This window comes from Ambystoma mexicanum, chromosome 6q, assembly GCF_040938575.1.
Source record: "Ambystoma mexicanum isolate Mex_15411 chromosome 6q, UKY_AmexF1_1, whole genome shotgun sequence".
In the NCBI taxonomy this organism is placed as follows: Eukaryota; Metazoa; Chordata; class Amphibia; order Caudata; family Ambystomatidae; genus Ambystoma; species Ambystoma mexicanum.
In genome coordinates this window covers 1302872117-1302893251 of record NC_090937.1, presented here as the reverse complement: position 1 = coordinate 1302893251, position 21135 = coordinate 1302872117, and the positions used below count along the sequence as shown (strand labels likewise).

Sequence of the window (21135 nt, the reverse complement as noted above, 5' to 3'; positions counted from 1 at the left end):
CTTTTTCTGGCTCTGCAGTAAGGAGTCCAAACTGTCTTGGTGCTCCTTCTGCAGGGCCAGAAATCTAGTATCCTGTTCTGACTTTTCCTTTTGCAGCACATCCATATCCTCCTTTATTTTAGTAATGTACAGTCTGCTGTCATTTTCTGACTCCTGGCTCCTCTGCAGCCTCTGCTCAGAAGAGTCCAGATCAGATTGGACCTTCTGTAATGCCATCTGTTGCCTATTTGCCAGATTTTGGCTTTCAGCACATCTATCCTGCATGTCTCCCATATATAGGTACAGGTATGCTGCTATCCTGGCAATCTTATTGTGTTCCTCTTTGGCTTTAGGAGCCATATATAGTTCACTCAAGGCCACATGTAAGGGACCCTGATCTCTATATATATCTGACCCTGTTTCAGTGACCTGTTGTGTGATGGCCTGCAACCACACATCCTGGCCCTGTTCGGTCCATTCACCTCTCACAAATAGCTTATGCAAGAGGTGCTCTCTGGCTATGTTCATGTCTACTAAGGTCGTCATTCTAGAGATTGGTCTCTGTCCTGACTTACAGAAGTTAGTATTTTATTTTTGCAGAACAGAACTTTTCTTGGAGTGTCCCTTTTGAGGAATGCTTCACAGCGTAATGCAGCGTGGTGATCCGACCGGGTGTATGTATCCCGTCAGTTAGCACACTGTATTAAGCTGCACAACTGGTAAATCTAACCCAACGTCTCGGCTCGAGCCCCCAATTTGTAAGAGGATTCAATTCAGCACTACAGCCAAGTTAACGCCTAGTCTAGAATACTGAATGAAAACCCTTATTGATATATCTTTAGGTCCAGTTCATGCGTTCTGGATGACTACCCTTGTATAACACCCCTCTCTTGGAATCCCCCTGACCCCACTGAGCCAAGAAGTAATTCTGTTTTGCAAGTTTAAAAGGTTTATTTGATAAATTAAAATATATATCACACTTTTTAATAATTTAATAATTGAATATCACACTTAATCTGATATGATACAGATTAACAACAGAGAATCTGGCACTAGCACACTTCTTATAATCACTAATGAGTTGACAGGGAATGGATAAGGTAGCACACTGGTAAATAGGAACAAAAGTATAATGTGGTAGAGGATGCTTTATGTAAGCTCAGGTGGATGCAATATTCAATGAATGCAGTACAGAAAATACTCAATAGGATTTCAACCAAACAATGTAATCACTTTTCTCTGGCTATTCACTCCCCCCCTCCTTATGCAATGCAAGGAAATGGAAGGAAGCACACAGTTCTCAGAAACGCAAACAATGTAATCAGTTCAATCCAGCAAGCTTAGACAACAGAAAACAGATAGGAGTTTTGAAATCACAGGCCCAAATTGCTTTGATATGTGCTGGCAATGAATTAAAAAAAATATGCTAAACGCTTTTAATTCCCTTACAGAGGTTCAGGGTGAGTGGTATCTAGTTAATATTAGTCCAGGCTCACACTAGCAATGATGCAGGGATAGTTAGCAGGTTAAACGAATTTCTGGCAAATGAAATCAGGCAGCAGCAGTTTTTTTTTACATGTGAAGAAATTGCAAATCGCGGCAAAATTCGCGGATGCGCCGAGCGCTATTACAAAGGAACCGCAAGGACTATCTCTTTTGGGGTCCTAGGAAAGCCTGGGATCTCAGCTTCCAAATGAAAGTTATTGCAAGTCTCTAGCCCAAACGGTTGCGGAGATATGAGTAATTTAGTAAAGGTCGTTTTTGGTTTTGTAAATTTTAAACGCACACTTTTTCAAAATGACAAATTTTACTAGAAATGACAGGTGACAGATAGGAGGCAGTTCTACTTAGGTTAAATAGATTGAATTAGATGAATTTAAACTAAGAGATGTGTTCTGAGTTTTGCTAAGTACTCACAAGAGATTTTGAACAGGAAAGCGACTTGGTCACGATCTTCAGTCTGGTCAGGTCTTTCCGGATTCTGCTCACAGCGCCTGGTCTGGTCTCGGCTAGGCACAGCACTGCTTTCTCTCTGGTCTGGTCTCTGCTAGGCACAGCACTGCTTTCTCTCTGGTCTGGTCTCTGCTAGGCACAGCACTGCTTTCTCTCTGGTCTGGTCTCTGCTCTGGATAGATTGAAGTCTCTAGTTTGGCTTTCTGGAGTTTGATGGAGGTAAGTATGGATTTTTCCGGCAGGGCTTCCAGCGGCAGATGAAATTGAATGTCTCTATGTGTCCTGACTCTCTGCTTTTATCTGTTTCTTGAGAATGGGTGTGTGTGTTGCATCACTAGACTTGCCCCTCTCATTCGTCATTGGTCAGGCTTCCATTCCTCCGCTTGATTGGCAAACTGAACTGTGAGTCAGATTGATGTCATTTTATGATCTCTTGAAACAACCTCCCTTATCATCTGTGCACCCAAATATATATATGATCAAAATCCATACTTCAGAGTTACACAGTTGTTTGAAATTACATATACATGGTGTGGCTGAATTTAGCCATGTCTATGTCCAAATCTGCTCATTCTCGGAGCTTGCATTCAAAGAGTGTACATAATTGACTTTTTAACTGCTTTTTCAATTTCCGACATGGACCCAACTTTACATACATGTGTGCAGGGGGTAGGGACATTAACTGATGAAGTTTCAGATTTTTAACATGCACACATTTAGAGTAATATCCACTTTTCCGCTAAAACCCCCCTGAACATACCACCGGTTCCTACCACGTCTTAAACTGTGGGCAGAAAAATCACAAGAATCATGGTATCATTTATAAAATTTTCACATGTCCGCACTATGAATTATCCCCCTTTTTATAAAACCATATCCTTGCTGCAGGGGTGTGTCTTTTCAGGTCACATGGTACAGAAACCAGTCTTTCCAGTTTCTGCCAAGCCAGCTTGCTTCTCACAGGCAGTGCCCCTCCCAGCTTCTCCAGGAGGAAGCCACTTTTTACGACGTCTGTAATAAAAACCTTTGCCTGAGTGGAGAGGGCTTTGTTCACTCTCTGGCAGAGCACAGGAAATTCAATTATCAGATAGATGGCATATCCTTAGTGTGGGCAGCAAAAGGAACATTGGCCTGGGAACATAGTTGTGACTCAAGTTTCACTCCTGATGGGATCCGTTGCTAGGCAAAATCAAGTTCCTTAAGCCAGACCTTCAGCTAACTTTTTGTTGCTTTTAAAATAACTTGTAATTTTACACATGCAGCTAGAATGCTGATTCTAAGTGCAAAACTATGACATTTCAACAGTTACAAAGGCATGTGACACCAAACATAGGTCACTCATTTAATTTAACATTTTCGATTTTGGTGGTTTTAAATCCAGTTGCAGTTAGGCTTAAGCTGCTGACTCCATAGCATTTTTGTTATAAGCATTGTTTTTGGGCTCTTCATTTCCCAGATTTTGTAGGCACACAAAACTCCATTCTGCCAAATGTCTGCTGGTGTTCAGTGAATATTTTGCACATGTTGCAAGGTTTGAAATAGGCATTTTGCTTGCCTTCAGAAAAACACACAGTGGGTTTTAAAACGCCGGCTTTTGGATAGTGGTGAGTACTGGTACTGCACCCATTTTTGGGATTTTCTTGGATTAATGCATTCTAAACAGGAATGGTTCTTACATGGTAGTAAATCCTTGCTTAACATTGTTTTGATGGGGCTCCTTACAGTAAGATGGTTATGTGGAACCCCACAAAAAGGGTTGAATCTTTAAAGTGGTCCAATGAGTCACGATTTCAGCAACTTTTTGACATCAGTAAAAGTGGATTTTGTTAACAAAGACCTTTCTTTACCCTGGTGGGTGGCAAGTTAGGTAACCATTTTGGTGTGCGCACAACTGCGCAGCTTTCCTGGATTTCGGCGCACATGTGGGTTTTCCGCCATCTTGAATTTCCTAAGCCCACAGCACCAAATGTTGTAGCAGGGTAGCTTAAACGTGGGTCAGGACACCCTACATAGGTAAGCATTATGTGCAAATTATATGGAACATTGGTGCACACTGCTACCCTTCTTAGCTGCAGCATGGCCGAGAGCATGGAATTAGTCCAAAATCGCCTGCACCATGTATGAAGAAGAAAAAGATTAACTCCTCCAGGAGTTCTACCTCTTCCATGGCATAGAATATTTAAAGAGCCTGAGGTGCATCTCCACGTCATACAGCAAGTTGCTATGAAGCTTAAAAGGATCTCATTCCACCTATGATATAGGGTGGACAAATTGCTGTTAAAACTGTAGAAGGGAGACATTAAAGAAGGTCTATGGGCTGACTCTGTACGGATCCCCAATTGTGGTGGCTCAGAAGCTGAAAAACCAGGACTAAGTGTGCATTTGCGTTGATTCGCGCTTTTGGAATATGGCAGTGAAGCATGAGACACGTGACACCAACCCTCTATGATATTATCACGGACATTCAAGGTGGAGCAATACTTTTAGAAAATTATATCTCAATGCAGGTTTTCAACAAGTTCCATTGCACAAGGAGTTCAGACATATAACAACTATCACACATTGGCAAGCATAGATAGAAGTGCCTCCGTTTTGGGTTTTGTGTGCCACAGATGTCTTTCAGGACACTATAAGGTTGGTTACTGCCAGCATTCTATGAGCTGTTTAGGTCAGCAACGACATACTTCTCTTTGCACAGTGGTCAGCTCACAACTGCCTGAAGAAGGTTCTACAACACCTGCAGATCAGAGTCTCACTCTAAAGAGGAACTAAAGAAAAGCTGGTGTTCTTTGGATACGTCTTTCACAAGAAAGCCAGGAAAGGCATCTCCACAAATCCATGCAAGGTTGTATACAACCAGTTGGCCTTGCTGCCTCATAATCAGTCTGAAATAAGAAGCTCCCTGGGTATGGTTAATGATTGTAGCCTGTTCGTTCCTTATATGGCCTCCATTGCTGAGCCACTCAGAAACAGACCTTCCAATTCATGAGGGAGACTCTAGCCACAAATATGATCCTGGCCTATTTCTACCCAGGATACAGTGCTGGTGGATGATGTGAACCCCTTCCGGCTAGGGGCTGCACTGATACAGATGGCTCAGACAGGCAAAGTCGTCCATGTGGCATACATGAGCAGGGTGCCTCTCCTCTCCCAGAATCAACGCACTCACATATAAAAAGATAAACTATGATATTGCCACTCTTTTTTGATGGTCATCGACCCAAACTGTTAGTATGAATCGTCAATGCAGCTGCACTTCATCCACAATTGAAGATGTGATAATGCAATTGCAAGAGTGCGAGTTTCAAATAACCTACCAGACTAAAGCAAGCAACCTGATAGATTTTCTCTTATGTTACCCATGTGTGGCGACTGAGCAAGAAGAGAGTGACACTCTGATGTTGAACATTACGCTGAAAGCTGTTTGTGTTGAAAAAATAACAGTGACCTAAATGAAAGAATAATGCTTCTGCCTCATGAAATGAGCACTAGTTGTTGGCAAATGGAAAGGTGCTTTGGGATCTCACGCACATCACACTGAGACAAACCAATAAGTATTAACAAGACTATTCAAGATGAGAGATGAGCTCTCACAGACCCTGGAGGGCACCTTTTTGAGGGACCTATGGTCCCCACATCCCTTGGGCAAGGGATCAAGTAGCTGGCCCATGTTTGCCATTAGGTTCAAAGCAAGACCTGGGCTCGCCTGATAGAGAGAGTATGGTTCCCAGGGCTAGAACAAGCATTCTAGTCAGCTCTTAAAAATGGTGCATTGTGCCAGGCCACAGTGCTCTTTTCTAATGCTGCACTGGTCAGATCAATGCAGAGGGGATAACCACCTTGGCAATACCTCTGTGCTGATTTTGAATCCTCGCCAAAGGGACAATGCACTGGTAGTAATAGATGACCATTCCCATTACCCCCAAGTTGAAAATGTTGAATCGACAGCTGCTGCGGCTGTTGTACCTAAAATGGATACGACACTAGCAACTCACGGGCTGCCGAACTCCATCAAAACAGACAACAGATCACCATTTCACATGAAGATGTTTCGGCAGTTCCTTGACTCCTTAAACATCAAACACATGTGCATTACTCCCTGTTGGCCGCAAGCCACCAGTGATGCAGGGAAATTCGCATGCACCTTCAATAAAATCCTAAGAATGGTTTTTGACCAACAGACAGTCGTTGATAGAGCTTTCTGCCAATTCTTTAGAGTACTGAGTTACGCTGCACTCTTCAACAGGTGTAGCCCCCACAATGCTGCACGTAAGAAGAACCCTGCGCACCAGGATAACCACTTTCCTGCCTGGACCTCACCCGGTGTATGACAGTGTAGAAACATCAGGACAATTACAGAGACGAAAGCGACATACTGCTAACCCTCCATAAAGGTGAGGTACACCGTCCTGCTAAAGAATCGCAGAATCATAGGATCAGCATGTCATTTGAATCCATGCCTTTCACAGAGACTGCCAATAAATGCATGATGGTCACTGGTCAGTAAGGAGGGTCTACAGTAACCAGACATTCTTCACATTTCAAACCAATTTGAGTGAATTCAACTGGAAACCTCTCACCTAATGATGACAGCAACTCTGGAAATATCGAGGAAGAGTCTGTGGAGACACCGGGCATTGAGAAGAGATAAACTGCCACTCAAGAGTCCCCTGTCTATTCTGAGTTGACCCCAATCAGACACCATGTCCTTACCTCCAGGTAACTGCTAAGAACACATTGCAGATTCCAGCAAGTAGGTTCCAACACTTTGTGACTGAGTGACTGCAATATATAGCCTGCTGAGACTTTCCAAACACTACTTGATGCTCCATATTAAAACACTGATTAAACATCACTGGCATATGCCCATCTCACTTTAGCGGACAGCAATGCAGCACAGCGCTGTTCTCTGCAAAACTTGCATGACGTTAGTTCCCTTGCACATATAGATGTCAGCATACAAATCTTCATGCAAAGGCAGAAAACTAAACTCATTTATGGTTGCCAGTAAAGACGATGAATAGCTAAAAGATTGGCAACTCCCAAGGAGAAGAGATTGGCTACCATGTCTGGAGGGCACACTGCTGTGCAGGAAGCCTGTACTATTCATACACCACTTACAAAACAGGGTCTCATGGGTTGCCATTTGTCACTAAAGGGTGATACTGGAAATACCTTGAAAATGGAAATACAAAACTGTAACCACAGACCGGCCCTCATTACGACCCTGGCGGAGATCCATGGTGCAATTTGCACCATGGACCATGGCGCAGAGGTGCCAACTCCGCCATGGGGGTTGGCGGACTTACCGCCCCATTCCGACCTTGGCGGGCGGTAAGTCCCCAATCCCCATTTACCCTTCCCCATTCCCATTTTTGCCCCATAGGGTATAATGGGAGTGGGGAAGGCGTTAATTACGCCACCGTAGAATACGGTGGCGTAATTAACGAGGGGTCCCGTAGCGCCATGGATTTTTCCGCCCGGAAAATCCGGGCGTAAAAATCGCCATGGCGCTACGGAAAGTCCTAATCTGGCGGAGAGGTACGCCATGCATTACGCTGGCGTAAACCCCTCTCCGCCAGGGTCGTAATGAGGGCCACCGTCACAAAACACTCTCTGATTAAAAGCAACAAGTGTCCCAACTGGGCGACAGATTTGTAAACAATGAGACTTCATGAAGACTTTATGAAATAACTTATCTAACACTTGGGCAGATTTGAAATATACTAAACAGTCACTAGAAGTCATAGTTGTAACTATTACAAATTTTCAAAATTGCCACAGAACGGAACATCTTGAGGGTTTGAGTTATCATCTACGCGATCCTGAAGATGTAAAGGACCCCATTAATGGATATAACCCAAGGCACGAGTATTTAGTACCTCCCATAGCATCATACTCTTTTTAGATTATGTCCTTCTTACATTTGTCAAGCGTGCTGAATCGATCACTACACCTGCTATATAGGTTGCCAGGGGTACTGGGTTTAAAATCAATTTGGATAAAACCTAAATCTGCCTTCATCTGACATCGATCGCCTGAAATCAACCACCCCATTTTGCTTGCCAACAACATAAGCTTGTTTGGGTTTAGGGGACAGAGGAGGCAGGAACACCCCACCAGAGGTTTGTTGCACCCCCAATTGCCACTGTCTTACAGTGTACTTTTTTTATAGATGTGTCCTGCCATCAGAGAGACCCCTCTCTTTGTTAAAAGCTTCTCTGTCCTTAGCCAAGCCTCTGGAAGGTGAAGCTGGAGCAATCTTCACAGATTCGTCCCCTGAAGACAAGCCAGAGTCTCTGCTAGAATAAGTAGTAGACTACACCATCTGTCATTAATAGTTTTAGTTGAAAACACTTTCAAAACTTGCAAAACTAAGACTTGCTGTGAGGGTGCAATCAATAAATGCACTCCTTGGGCCTCATTACGACCCTGGTGTTAACCATGGCGCTGGCGCCATGGTTGACGCCATTATTTTACCAACTACGCCATGGTGAATGGTGGAATTACCGCCCCATTCCAAGGTTGGCGTGGCGGTAATTCCCCATTCACCATTGGCCCTTCCCCATTCCCATTTTTGCCCCCACAGGGCTCAATGGGAATGGGGAAGGCGGTAATTACGGTACCGCAAATTGCGGTACCGTAATTACCTCGAGTCCCTTTGCGGGTTCCTTCCTTAACGGCTGGTAAAACCAGCCGTTAAGGTCGGGACCTGCAAAGGGACCTCGTAATTAGGCGGTAAGGGTTTAACGGCGCCGACACCTTTTACAGCGCCGTTAACCCCTTAGCGCCTGGGTCGTAATGAGGCCCCTTGTGTAGTTCATGTAAATCTATTCTTCCCATAAACAATGCAGGCCTTGCTAAGGGATTTCTCTGCCTCGAGATCCTCCAGCCCACTTTCCTTATTAGACAGGCGGGGCTGAGAAGGGGGAAAGGAAAGAAAAATAAATACCTTTTGAGGGATGTCACAGCAAAGATAGCTGGAAAGACTGAGCAGGAGTCCAAAATTGTCCACTGAAATCTAAAAAGCAGGATTTGATTGCCCAACAAGTGCAACAAAACAAAGAGTCAAAATCGGGAGCTATGCTTATGCACTCCAGTGCAGCGAAAGTGACTAACATGGCTCCCGGGTGTGTAGCCCCAGAGTCTCTCCCATATTGGTGTAAGGAGGCAAATGGACCAAGGAACCATAATAAGGTTGATAGGATGTAAGTTAAGTGTTTGCCTCTTACTGCTATGCATATATAATTTACTGAGGATTTCACATTTCGGATGCCGAGGTTCAGAAAATGGGACCCATGACATTCCCTGGACTGCCGGCTCCAATTCATCATAGTCCTGGTTTTTCACTGACATATAGAGGACTGAAATACTAGAATGGGTGGTGTAAATCTTTTGCTCATTTGGTTCAGGAAATGAGTATCAGATTTTTAAAGTCTTGTAAAATAGCATTTGGAGTTGGAGGAGAGGTGTGCCTTCACTAGTATCAGCCTAGGAACTGGACATTACAAAAAACATTCAGAGCTACACGCATATCCAAGGGTTTTGAAAATCTTATTTGTATGTCTTCTCCTACCAATGGTCTTGTCTCAAACATATATCAATGTTAGGCTTTTCATATAACGAATGGATTTCCTACATGTACTGCCGCCTGGAATAACGACTTGAATAGAGACTTTGATGACGGGTTCTGGGAAAGAATATGGCTAAGGGATAAAACATATTCTAACATTGTGCAACACAGGCAACAGCACTTTAAAACGGTATCTTGATAGCATCTCAAGCCTGAAAGCACTAAGCATTTCTTAAAGGATAAATCAGGCCTGTGATGATGCGGCTGGGAGGGGGAGGCACATGCCTCCATATTTGTTGGATGTGCCCTAAGCTATGGAAATGCTGAAAGGAGGTGTTGGCGGCCACCCGTTCCATCTCTGAAGTTGTTCTGCTTCATTCACCCGAGGTATGTCTTCTATGATACAATGGTGGCATATCCCAATTTCTGAGAACTAGGGGCAGAGGGCTACTAACGTAAATCCTTTTGATAAAAAGAACTACGATAGTGGATAATGTGAATAACTTCATGTCCACACAATACATTATTTGCTTTTGAAAGTGTGTGACTTTTGATCAAGGCGTGGAGGACTCATTCACTGCACATCAATCCCTCCAATGTTTTGAGATCTGGGGTAATTTCTTCGAATATGCAAAAATTATAAATAAAGACTGTATATTCCCACTAAGGTTGAGATCAGTGGAACTTCTAGACTGAGGCTATTAGTCCAGAGCTTACCGAAGTAGTTAAGGGGGTTATATGAGTATTTGTATGCTTCTTTGACAGGTTTGATGAGTTGTTTGGGTGCTCGGAAGGGCATTTGATGAACATGTGAACTGTAAATGTGGAAGGGATGGTGACGCGATGAATAGGGATTTTGTTGTTTGGGGATAATTTCATTTTCTGAATTCATTATGAATTATTTGAACTGACGGAATAATTGCTTTATAAGCACAGTTGTTATGAAAAAGGAGCAAACATTTTGCTGGAAAACGATATGAATTTAAAGACTTTCTAGCAACACTGTTTGATAGAGATATTCTATAATTGAGCTAGATGCCATCAGAAATGTAATTCCCCTGCAAGTGAAAAGATTATAGAGAAGTTTGACAGTAACAATGTTCACACTGAGCGATGCTCAGAATAAAAGGGCAGTAGTATACCTGGTTAAAGGTTTAGAGTCTATAAACCTCAACTTCTGCTCACAAGGGCGTCCACGGCTTGGGCTCTGGTCTAAGCTGGGAGATTTCACTATTTGCCGGATGTTTCTTTTCTGCATTACTTCGCTGTTCGTAAAACTCTTCTCATAAGAGACCAAGTTTGGAACGCTGACAACTCGGATGGGTGCTTCATCCATTTTCTTTTTCTGTAACAAACAACAGTGTTGATAATGAAAAATGTCCTTCCATCTTACATGAAACATTCAAAGCACTGTAACAAAATATGAAAGGGTTGCTTGCCTATAATATTGGTTCTTGTTTCTATTTTTCAATAGGTAAACATCCGTAAATGACATTTAAAATCCCCTACCCCCACACAAACCCTAAAGTCATTACCTCAATGAATACCCACAACTGTGGCAGTCATCTTCATTATCTTTAGGGCAATTACTACAATTACTTTGGGACAGTTCATGAAGACCCAAAAAAAAGACCAGGAAAGCCAGTAGTGTAACAAGCTATTACAGATTGGTTTGAAGTGACCTAATAAATTAAGCTTGACCATGCAGGACAGAAATTGGAGATTCTGTGAAATCACCATAGACCGATTTGTTCTGGAAAACTGATGTTTAATGTGAGCAGGCTCTATGGACACTGCTTTAGCCTCTTAACACTTGCAAAAGGCTGGTACGGGTTTGTCTACTTTTTAGTAATTGTGTACAAAGCCAGCAATGCTCCCCAAGATCCTTATTGTGAGTCCCATTGTTGTTTTGAAATGTGCCGTGGTAATAATGGTGCATTATAGGTTCTGGGCCCAAAAGTCAAAATGTAGCTAAGAGTTGACTTTACGAGAGATTGCCAGAAGTGGACATGCACTAATTTATACTGCATTAGTCCAAAAGCCTACCTCCAAAAACTGACCTTTTCGGAAGGTGTACATTTTTAACAATATAAATTGAATTTTTACTGTACATGGGGTTTCTCTTTGGCCACATTAGCCTCAATATCCCATGTACCTACTTACCTCTCTTCCCCATAACTGTTTTGTTTGTATGTCATCACTTTTTCTTACTGGTACGTTAACACTTTTGCTTAATGTATTTCTTTGTTCGAGTTGACTTAAACTTTCTTGGCAATGTCATCTTTTCGATTGGTTGACATTTCACTTACTTTTGCCTTTCAACATTTGAATCTTGTACCATACATACTTAGCCCCAATAAAACATCTAATTGTCACATTTTGTATAATGCCCAGGCATAATAAGGGATGTGGATGTGTAATCCCTTGGTAACTATTGTTCATTCGCACTCAGAGTAGGGTGCTCAGCCAATCAGGTGGCTGGAACAGCGGGAGAGCATACACATTTTCTGCCTGCTATTCCAGCTACCCAAGGGCCTTCTCCGGGTGGCACCATCTTTTTTCCCTCAAATGTGGGGAGACATCAGGGAGTATCTCCCTATTGGCTCCCCATCTCCCCCCCTCCAAACAAACCCAACCCCTTCCCCATCCCCCTGCCTCCCAACTTACCTACTGGACCGGATCTTTGAGCTCGCTAGGGCCTACTTTGGCTCGGGTTGATGTACCGTTACCGGCCATGGTCAGCCCCACAGTGGGGGTGAAAACCATAATATCTCCTATTGATGGGCTTAGTACATTTTATAGAAAGGCACTCGGGGATTTAGGAACATTGAGTGTTAGACAATAACATTTTATCAGAGTCTCGAGTGGGATTTGGGAAGGGAACAGTGAATCAGGTATTTCAACTCAGCCTGCTCTTGCAGAAATATGTTGTCAGTAGTACTTCCTAGGCTAGGACTTAACCAAATATACAGAGGCGATTTCGGATGTGATTTACTCCTTGGGAGGGTCCATTTAGCTTTGTTAAAGGCACATTAAGATGATCACTGAGACTTTGAATTTTCACAACTTGGAGGAAAAATTCAATGACATTAAAACACATAACAAAAAAGGTGAGAAGGGTTCATTGTTACTGGACGCTGCAGGAGGTCTTTAACAGGCCCTGGGATGTGTTTGTAAAACCAATCATTTGATGAATAAACTCTCTTTTGGCCTGGAAGAACTGGAAGAATATCTTGATACAATCACACCCTCCTAAAGAAAGATCATTTATCTAAAATTCTGCTTAAACATAGTACCGTTTGCCAAATGGCATAACTAATTTTGAGAGGAAACCAAATCATTTACTAATAAATACATGCTTTTTTCGATTATCAATTGTTTTTTAACCAGAGATTGGAGCAAAAGAGACTCGTTTTTAAGTATGATACAGTAAACTTCCAATAGACCTGATTTGATGTTAGGCAGAATCGATTAAGATGTAAGATAAAGGATGCTCTATTTTAGCCATGAAAATTAAATGATGTCTAAATAATGAGTGTTGGTTAATTGCCATGTTCATAGCTTGGTTCAGTGTTTATTGAGAATACAATATAGAGACGGCTTGTTAATCATTCTTTTCAACTGCATTGTCATGTTTTATCTCATACTTTTATTTGTTTTTATCTACAAAAGGTTTTCATTGCTCTTGGACCAGAGATTAAACTAGAATTGATTGACTGATACATTGCTTAATGCCGGATTCCTCCAAATTCTAATGACTGTAATAAGAGGTGGTATTATTATCCGATGCTGAAATGCAATTTATGGAGTTGGGACGGGTGAAAAGCTGTGTTGGCTCCGCTGGGTTTCCACGTGCAGGCACATGTGCCTAACATGCTGAGCTAATCCCATTCACCAATGCAATATTGCTGAAATTCAACAATCGAGGGGTACGCAGCACAGAGGTTTATGCAAGTAAAATGTAAAGCAGGAGGATTTATCAGGATATAATTCCCTCCAGATATCTCTCAACATAAACTCTTACATAGGAGATCGTACCTAGTTCTACATTTGGGTCACCTGTCCTCTTTTTGCTTACTAGATTCATCAATAGACATAAAGGCTGACATAAAGGTCATGCAATATTACACTGGCCTCCCATTCCTAGCAAGTTGACATCTGATGATAAATAACATTTATAGTTGCCTAGTTATGGTGTATAGAACAGTGCATGCTCGTCCTTGGGAGCACCCCAGCAGTGATTCAACTGGTTACCATTACTTGATTTTACTCGTATTCCTAGTGACTTGTATTCATTCAAATGGCTTATTAGACTGCTTATTACAATGGGCCTCATTACGAGTTATGCCGGTAAGGGAAAAATGATGCCGGTATCTAAATACCGGCATCATTTAACGTTCCGTAGCATTCTGACCCACAAACCCGGTATCAACGGCACCGTTATTTACGGTGCCGCTAATAGCGGCATAGGCGCCTACACGCGCCTCCTCAGGTAGTAAATACCGGCATGCTGGTAATAGGGGGCAATCACAACCCACGCAAACATGCAAATACCGGCATCACGAACACAGTAATAACGGGCTGCATGATGCCGGAAAAACAGGCATTGCGGACCACCCGCAAACAGCAAGCAAGATACAAGGAAGCTGCCACAGGTGCACACAATCCCCACAGGTGGAGTCAAAGGAGGCTGTGCCAGTATGAACTGAGCACACCCACACACCACAACCCCCCCCCACAGGTGTAGGCAATGCAGAGTGGCCCAGTACAAAAGGAGCACACCTACACACCACACCCCTTCCTACACCAAAATGCTACCACTAGCATTTGCAATCATGGCGCAGGAGGACATGCCTATACTGCTACAACTACAGCAACAACAGCAACAACAACTGCAGCAGCAAGAACAGGCAGCACAGAGGAGACGCAGGAGGAGAAGGAGGGTGAGACAGGCCCAGCAATTACCACCAGCACAGCCACCAGCGCCTCGTAGGCAGCCACCAATCCCTCGCACCAGACCCAGCCCATTCAACCTAACACCTGAGCAGATCTACACCCTGTACCGGTTGGACCGTGACACCATCACCACCATAGTGGACATGATACACAACGACATTGCCAGCCACATACAAATACGCACTGCCATCCCCCCACTACTGAAGGTGGTGTCTGTGCTACACTTCCTGGCCACAGGCACCTACCAACACACAGTGGGCCAGCTGCATGGCATTTCACAACCACTATTCTCACGCATGCTGAACCAAGTGCTGGATGCCCTCCTGAAGCACGCAAGCACCCACATATCCCTACCACGGACTGGCCAGGAGATAGCCGAAACCAAAGTAGGCTTCCATGCACTGGCCGGCATGCCCAATTGTGTTGGTGCCATCGACTGCACCCATGTGGAATTGGTAGTCCCCCATGCCATAGAGGCGGTGTACCGCAATCGCAAGCAATACCACTCCATCAATGTGCAAATGGTATGTGACTCCAGCAAAATCATCACCCATTGCTGCGCCAGATTTCCTGGATCCACACATGATGCCATGGTACTGCGCAACTCCACGCTACCCCGTCACATGGAGCGACATGCTGGACCACGTGCCTGGCTGCTCGGTGAGTTGCACAACAGGCCCATGGCCATGCTGTGGGGTACTTGTGTGCGGATGCAGAAGGGGGGGGATAGTACACCTGGGTGGGAAAGGGGGGGGGATAGTTTACCATGGTGGGAAATGAGGGGTTAAAAGTACACCTGGGTGGCAATAGCCAGTGAGTGGAGAATGAATGCAGAGCTAACCACTCCTCACCTGACACAGCCAAATGGAAAATGACACATCACTGGGCCACATATCACAAATAATGCAAATGGATGACAACAAGTAAGAGGCACAACCGGGGCACCATGGTGATGGCAAGCAATGCATGACTGAATAGGATGGCAACTGTGCCAATGCGGCCAGTGTGACCATGCAAAGTAAAGAGTACACAGCATGAATTGGAGGCTAAACACTGTTGCACTGCCACAGCACATCTGCCTCAGCATGCATGATTACACCCTGCATCATCTATTCAACCCCATCCAGTGTTCCACACCTCTTTCCAGTATACATCCCATATAGGTGACTATTTGGTACACGTACAGGGACATGTGCATGCTCACACCTAATAGCTGCTGCCATGACCGTGCTCCCTGAAGGTGTCAGTTCAGAGTGACACACACCTATTTGTATCTGCTTGCAGGTGATGGAGGATATCCCTTGAGGCCGTGGCTACTTACCCCTGTGCGGAACCCGCAGAAGAGCCATGAAGAGGAGTACAATCGTGTGAACACTCGTACCCGTGTCTTGATTGAGCAGACCTTTGGCCTGTTGAAGGCGCGGTTCCGCTGCCTAAGCAGGTCTGGTGGGGCACTCCTATATAGGCCTGAGAAGGTGGCAAACATCACCATGGCCTGTGTCATGCTGCACAACATGTGCGTCCGAAGGAATGTACCACTGCCACCTGACATTGACATGCATGGCCCGGGTGAGGATGAAGGGGATGGAGACGGAGGCGAAGGAGCCCCCATGCCAGTACATGATGCACGGGACGACCATGCTGTATGCCAAGCACTAATTGACGAATACTTTTAAGACACAGGGACCATGAATGACTTTTGTCAGTCAGACACTGGGCCAATGTGAAAATGCACAAAAGGAATGTTGTAATTTTGAGACTGAACACCGTAACACATTACATGGATGCACACCAAAAATGACAATGTCCAGCCATGGATTGTTCTCCAGAAAACTTGTGTATTATATGAAAGTGCAAAACTGTGCCCACTCCCCCCTCCCACGATCCCCCAACAAACTCCCTCACCCACCCCACAGACCCCAGTGAACAGCCCAACAAACTCCCTCACCCACCCCACAGACCCCAGTGAACAGCCCAACAAACTCCTTCACCCACCCCACATACCCCAGTGAACAGCCCAACAAACTCCCTCACCCACCCCACAGATCCCAGATGTCCCCATGTGTGCAACAAACAGTGTTGCCTTCAACAATCCTACTCCTCACATTTGTTCCATTTTTCAAAGTCACTTTTTGGCGACTTTCAGGTCTGGGGGTGCCATGGCCATGCACCGTGCACTGCTGCGCGTTAAGGGCACGGGGCTTGATTGGACAGAGGTGGAAGGTGTTGACGTGGTCGAGGTGTCAATTGTCAATCCTCTGTCAGACCCATGGTGTGGCTGCTGCACTTGCCTGATGTTGGCTAGTAGGGCCTCGGTCAGTGACCCCATGCACTGCCTGAATGCAGACGTGGACGCCTCCACGGCTGCTGTATTTGCGGCAATGGCCGTGGCTATGGCCTTCATGGCCTCATTACCGGCAACGACCCGTTGCCGCATTATCTGCAGCATCTCGTCTTGACGGGCCTCCACCCTTGCCAGACGGACCTCAAAGGGGGTTTCTGTCGCAGGTGTACCGGTGGAGGGCTGGGTGGCGGAGGGCTGGGTGGCGGAGGACTAGGTGGCAGAGGACTGCGTGGTAGAGGGCTGGGTGGTGGCAGGCACCTGCGTGGGGCCCTCGTCCTGGGCACTTTCGTCCTCAAATATGCCGATGTCCGAGTCCCCTAGGTCGGAGTCATGGAGACATGGGTCATCCAGGCTCTCTGTCTCCGCAGTGGGTGTGGGGGGCCAATGGGTATTGGGCTGGGCGATCCCGAAAATTCTTCGGCCTCAACCACCTCTGTGGACAGGACGTCCGTGGTGGCCGGCGGTACAGCTGGCACTGTCGCAGCAGGTGCCACCTGCAGAGATGATGCCTTGCATGGCACACTGGGAGTGGTCACAGGAAATTTTTTGGAGGAGGGGGTTGCGGTGTCCCTGGTCCCCTTGCTTGCACTGGATGTGCCTGACCCCCTGTCCTGAGTTCCACCTTCCTCATCGGTGCCTGGGGGATAGAAGAGATGCAGGTCATCAGTGAGATTGCCAAATGGCAGCTGTGATTTGTGGCAGTGTTATATCTTGATACATTCAGGCATGATTTCATTTCTGTTGTGTGGCATTTGGTGTACTGAGGGGACATGCTGGCAATGATTGCATGGCTGGTGGCAATGGATTGTCTAGGTGTGGGGGGGACATGGGCATGGATGGGTTTACAGATTTCACGCAGCATGCGTGTGGTGCAGGGAGTGGCAATCAATATTCTGTTGGTGAGTTGATGTTGCCTTGGGTATGGGAATTGCCTTGCCTATTCTGACTCCCACCTCACTTGTGTCACATCATGTTTTGTTATAGGTGGATGTGATGGTTCACTCACCTTCCTCTGTTGTAGTAGCTGCCCCGTACTCCTGCTCTCCAATCCCCTCGATGGATTCTGGATCGATGAATCCACTTGCAATCTCCTCCCATGTGGTGAGCTTAACAGGGGAGTGTGTGCCACCGCCTGTCGCCATTGCGGCCCTCCGGTTCTCCGCAAGGATCTTCCGCACACGGAGGCGGAGGTCATCTCAGCGCTTTCTGCAATCCCGGACACTCCTTGGGGTAACCCCCACTGCTGTTACCCTCTGCGCAACCTCCTGCCACACCTGTTTTTTATGCGTTTGGGCCGCATGCTTCAGGTCCGTGCTTCGGATAATGTCAGCATGCTGTTGTAGGGTGTCCGCTAGCATTGTCAATTCTGCATCTGAGAAGCGCTGCTTCCTCTTCCTTTGTTTGCTTTTTCCAGTGGCCTTTGACATCCTGGTTCTGTTTTGGCACTCAACAACACGAATGTAGTGGTAGTACTGGAGGATGGCAATGGATTGTGTTTTTAAAGATGGCCGCCGGCCCATTTCCCATTCCTGCGCGATGACGTAATTTCCGTGTCTGTTTTTTGAACACGGTAATACCATGGTGGTATTACCGTGCCGGTATTTACGTGTTAGTGTGAGGCGGTAGCGCAATGGGCGGGCCCCGCGATGCCGGTATAGGGGGCTTGGAGGCCCTTTACCGGCATGGCGCTGTTGCCACTACCGGCATGGGGGAACACGTGGGCTCACGCACTCGTAATGACCCGCTATTAGCGGGTTCATACGTGCACGGACCCGCTCATTCCGGCATGCCGGTAATGAACACGGTTTTACCGGCATACTCGTAATGAGGCCCAATGACTTGAATGTAAGGTTACCTGTGCCCCTTTAATAAAATGGCTGTCCCTCTAGGGTTCGCAAAACAATCAGTGGTTTCAACCATGATTGCTCTAGTCATCTTTTCACTGTTTGAAAAGACAGATAGATTTTCTGCAGCAAAATGAACTACCGAAGTAACTCAAAGATTCCAGTATTTTTAGTTTTGACTCGTAGGTGAAGAAAAATAAATATTGTATTAGATGGGTCAGATGGCAAATGTGCTATGAATACCGTGATGTGTCGGTAGTCCCACCTTTTGTACGTTTCTTCCTTTTCATTTGTTGAAAGGTGAACATTATGTGTGCAGTTTAGTTGTTCCTTCTGTCAATGGGAAGTGTTCTCCATGTCCGAGGAGTTTCAGAATTGTGTTTGATTGGGTCTTGCCCAGTTATTTAAAATGTGCACCTATATTTTAAGTTCTATAATGATGGTTATCCATTCTGATGTTATCAGATGTATTGCTGTTCCTATGGTTTTTCTTTTCTTTTGGTGACTATTCCATGACAATCATTTGTTGTAGCGTTGGCATGCAGTTGGTGAAATATCAGTTAATGCATCAGAGCTGGCTTATTTGCATATTGAAACATGGAAACAGGACAACTAGGGGTCCGTATTATGTGTTTGCTGGTATTACCTAAGGGAAAACTGCCCAATTCAATCACCATCACTGTATGGGGCAATGGTAATATACTGGGTCATTCAAGAATACTGTTGGACTCCATCGGGGGCATGTGGTATTACAACACGATGTAGAGATTTGCTCAAGTGAAGTATGTGTTTTTTAAAAATAAATCAAATTAACCAAAAATGGGGGGCAAAGTGTGAGTTAACAGGGAAATGCCCTTACTTTGTATACTTTGTAACACGAAAAATTAGGGCAATCCACATCTGTGGTGTGATTTGGTTATAGCCTAATATGTCTGATTTCCCAAAAACATAGGAGAGAGAAACAACCTGTTTTTATGAGAAAACCACTTTGGTTGAGGGCAAAAATTGCTTTTCAAGAGAAAGATGTTATCAAAAAACAACAACAACAAGGCTGTGGAGAAAGACAGCACGGATACAATGAAGTTCTGACTATCCCTTCCTACCAACCACGTCTCAACCTTTAGTGCGCTGGTGTGCCGCCTACAAAAAAGGGACAGGATAAGAAGATAAACTACTTTTCATTGTAAAAATCCAGCCTTGTTACAATAATGCCCCATCAACCACTCTCCTCCACTATGTGCATGCGTTGAAAGAGACAAATAGCCAGACCGTGAATCAGTGCATCATTGGTTTTGTGTACAGGCATCCACTGGGCTAGTCATAACTTTAATGACCAAGGGATTGTCTGTAAACCACGTGCACCAAGGTTCTTTTTTTAAAAACACACAGAATACAAACAATTCCAGTTTGTATAACAAACCAACATAAAGACAATACACACTCCACTCAGCATATATCCAGATATTTGTGTTGAATCATTGGGTGGGGTGAAGTAAATGATTGCTCACATACAGTAGATTTGGATTGGTGTCTATATGGTGTAGCAATCACTGTCTACCGGTTTCAGTGGCGACCTGTTTATTATGGCCACTTTCTTCAGGACAGTCTTTTGGTGTTTTACAACAGAGTAGGTCTAATCAGTGCCTACCATGTGTCAAAACCTAAGAGAGGGCAGGGTTATACTTTACCACCTTCTTTGTGTGCCATGGGGCTGGAGCAGACGGGTGGACCTGTGTGTAAATACACCACAGTCACCACCAGGCTAATAACGGCCAATACATGGCTTTTGAATCGGCAGTTCTATTGGTGCCATTTATTTTCTAAAAACACAACAGATGGTATCTGTACCTCCTATACCACAAGTCACAAACGTGGTTTAGTATTATATTCATTTCTACCTAGAATCTGCTTATTTTCGTTTCTGTATATGTCCATAGCTCATTCTATTACGTTATGCATCATTTTAACATGCAATGTCCCATACATGTAGTAGTGCCTCAGGCGAGGATTTCTATAGTGCATGGAACAACCATTTATACCAACAATTGTCCCACTGACCTGAATACGGCAGGTCATTTATTCTTTGTCTGATTCCGTATAGGTTGTGGAAGTTCACTACATGGTATCCCGGATCATAGGGTAATGTTTCTCGGTCCTGGCGGGAAGGGGATGGCAAGAGAGAACAGCCATCCGTTAGATTTATTAATGCCTGGGTTCCCCTTGATTCTTGTCAAGCAAGCGCGTGCAAGTTCCCACAGCTTGTTGTTACGTGGCCGCTAGGGCCGTATCCCAGACAGTGCTGCATATGCCAAAGACGGGGTGTCTATGTCACGGCAAAATCCGAGAAGCTTACCTTGCCGCTTTGTAGATGACGGCTCCGTCCTAGCTCCCGTGGGTATCATGGTGTCGGCGAGAAAGCTCTGACGCTTATCGAGTCATGAATCACGTGATGTCTGATGGGTTCATCACGTGGAGGACGTGTGTTG

At 45.0% G+C, this 21135-nt stretch overlaps 1 protein-coding gene and 1 long non-coding RNA gene across 3 annotated transcripts in view; one reads left to right on the top strand and one right to left on the bottom strand.

Moving 5' to 3' along the window:
- FAM184B (family with sequence similarity 184 member B) overlaps nucleotides 1–21135 on the bottom strand; it is an 805260-nt gene that overhangs the window by 53014 nt on the left and 731111 nt on the right. For both annotated transcript variants that reach the window (XM_069631907.1, XM_069631908.1), the window contains one exon: nucleotides 10648–10850. In XM_069631907.1, the coding sequence (XP_069488008.1) occupies nucleotides 10648–10850 (203 nt within the window). The remainder of the gene's footprint in view (nucleotides 1–10647; nucleotides 10851–21135) is intronic.
- Nucleotides 1–21135, top strand: part of LOC138516628 (uncharacterized) — a 180747-nt gene that overhangs the window by 60533 nt on the left and 99079 nt on the right. The window lies entirely within an intron of this gene.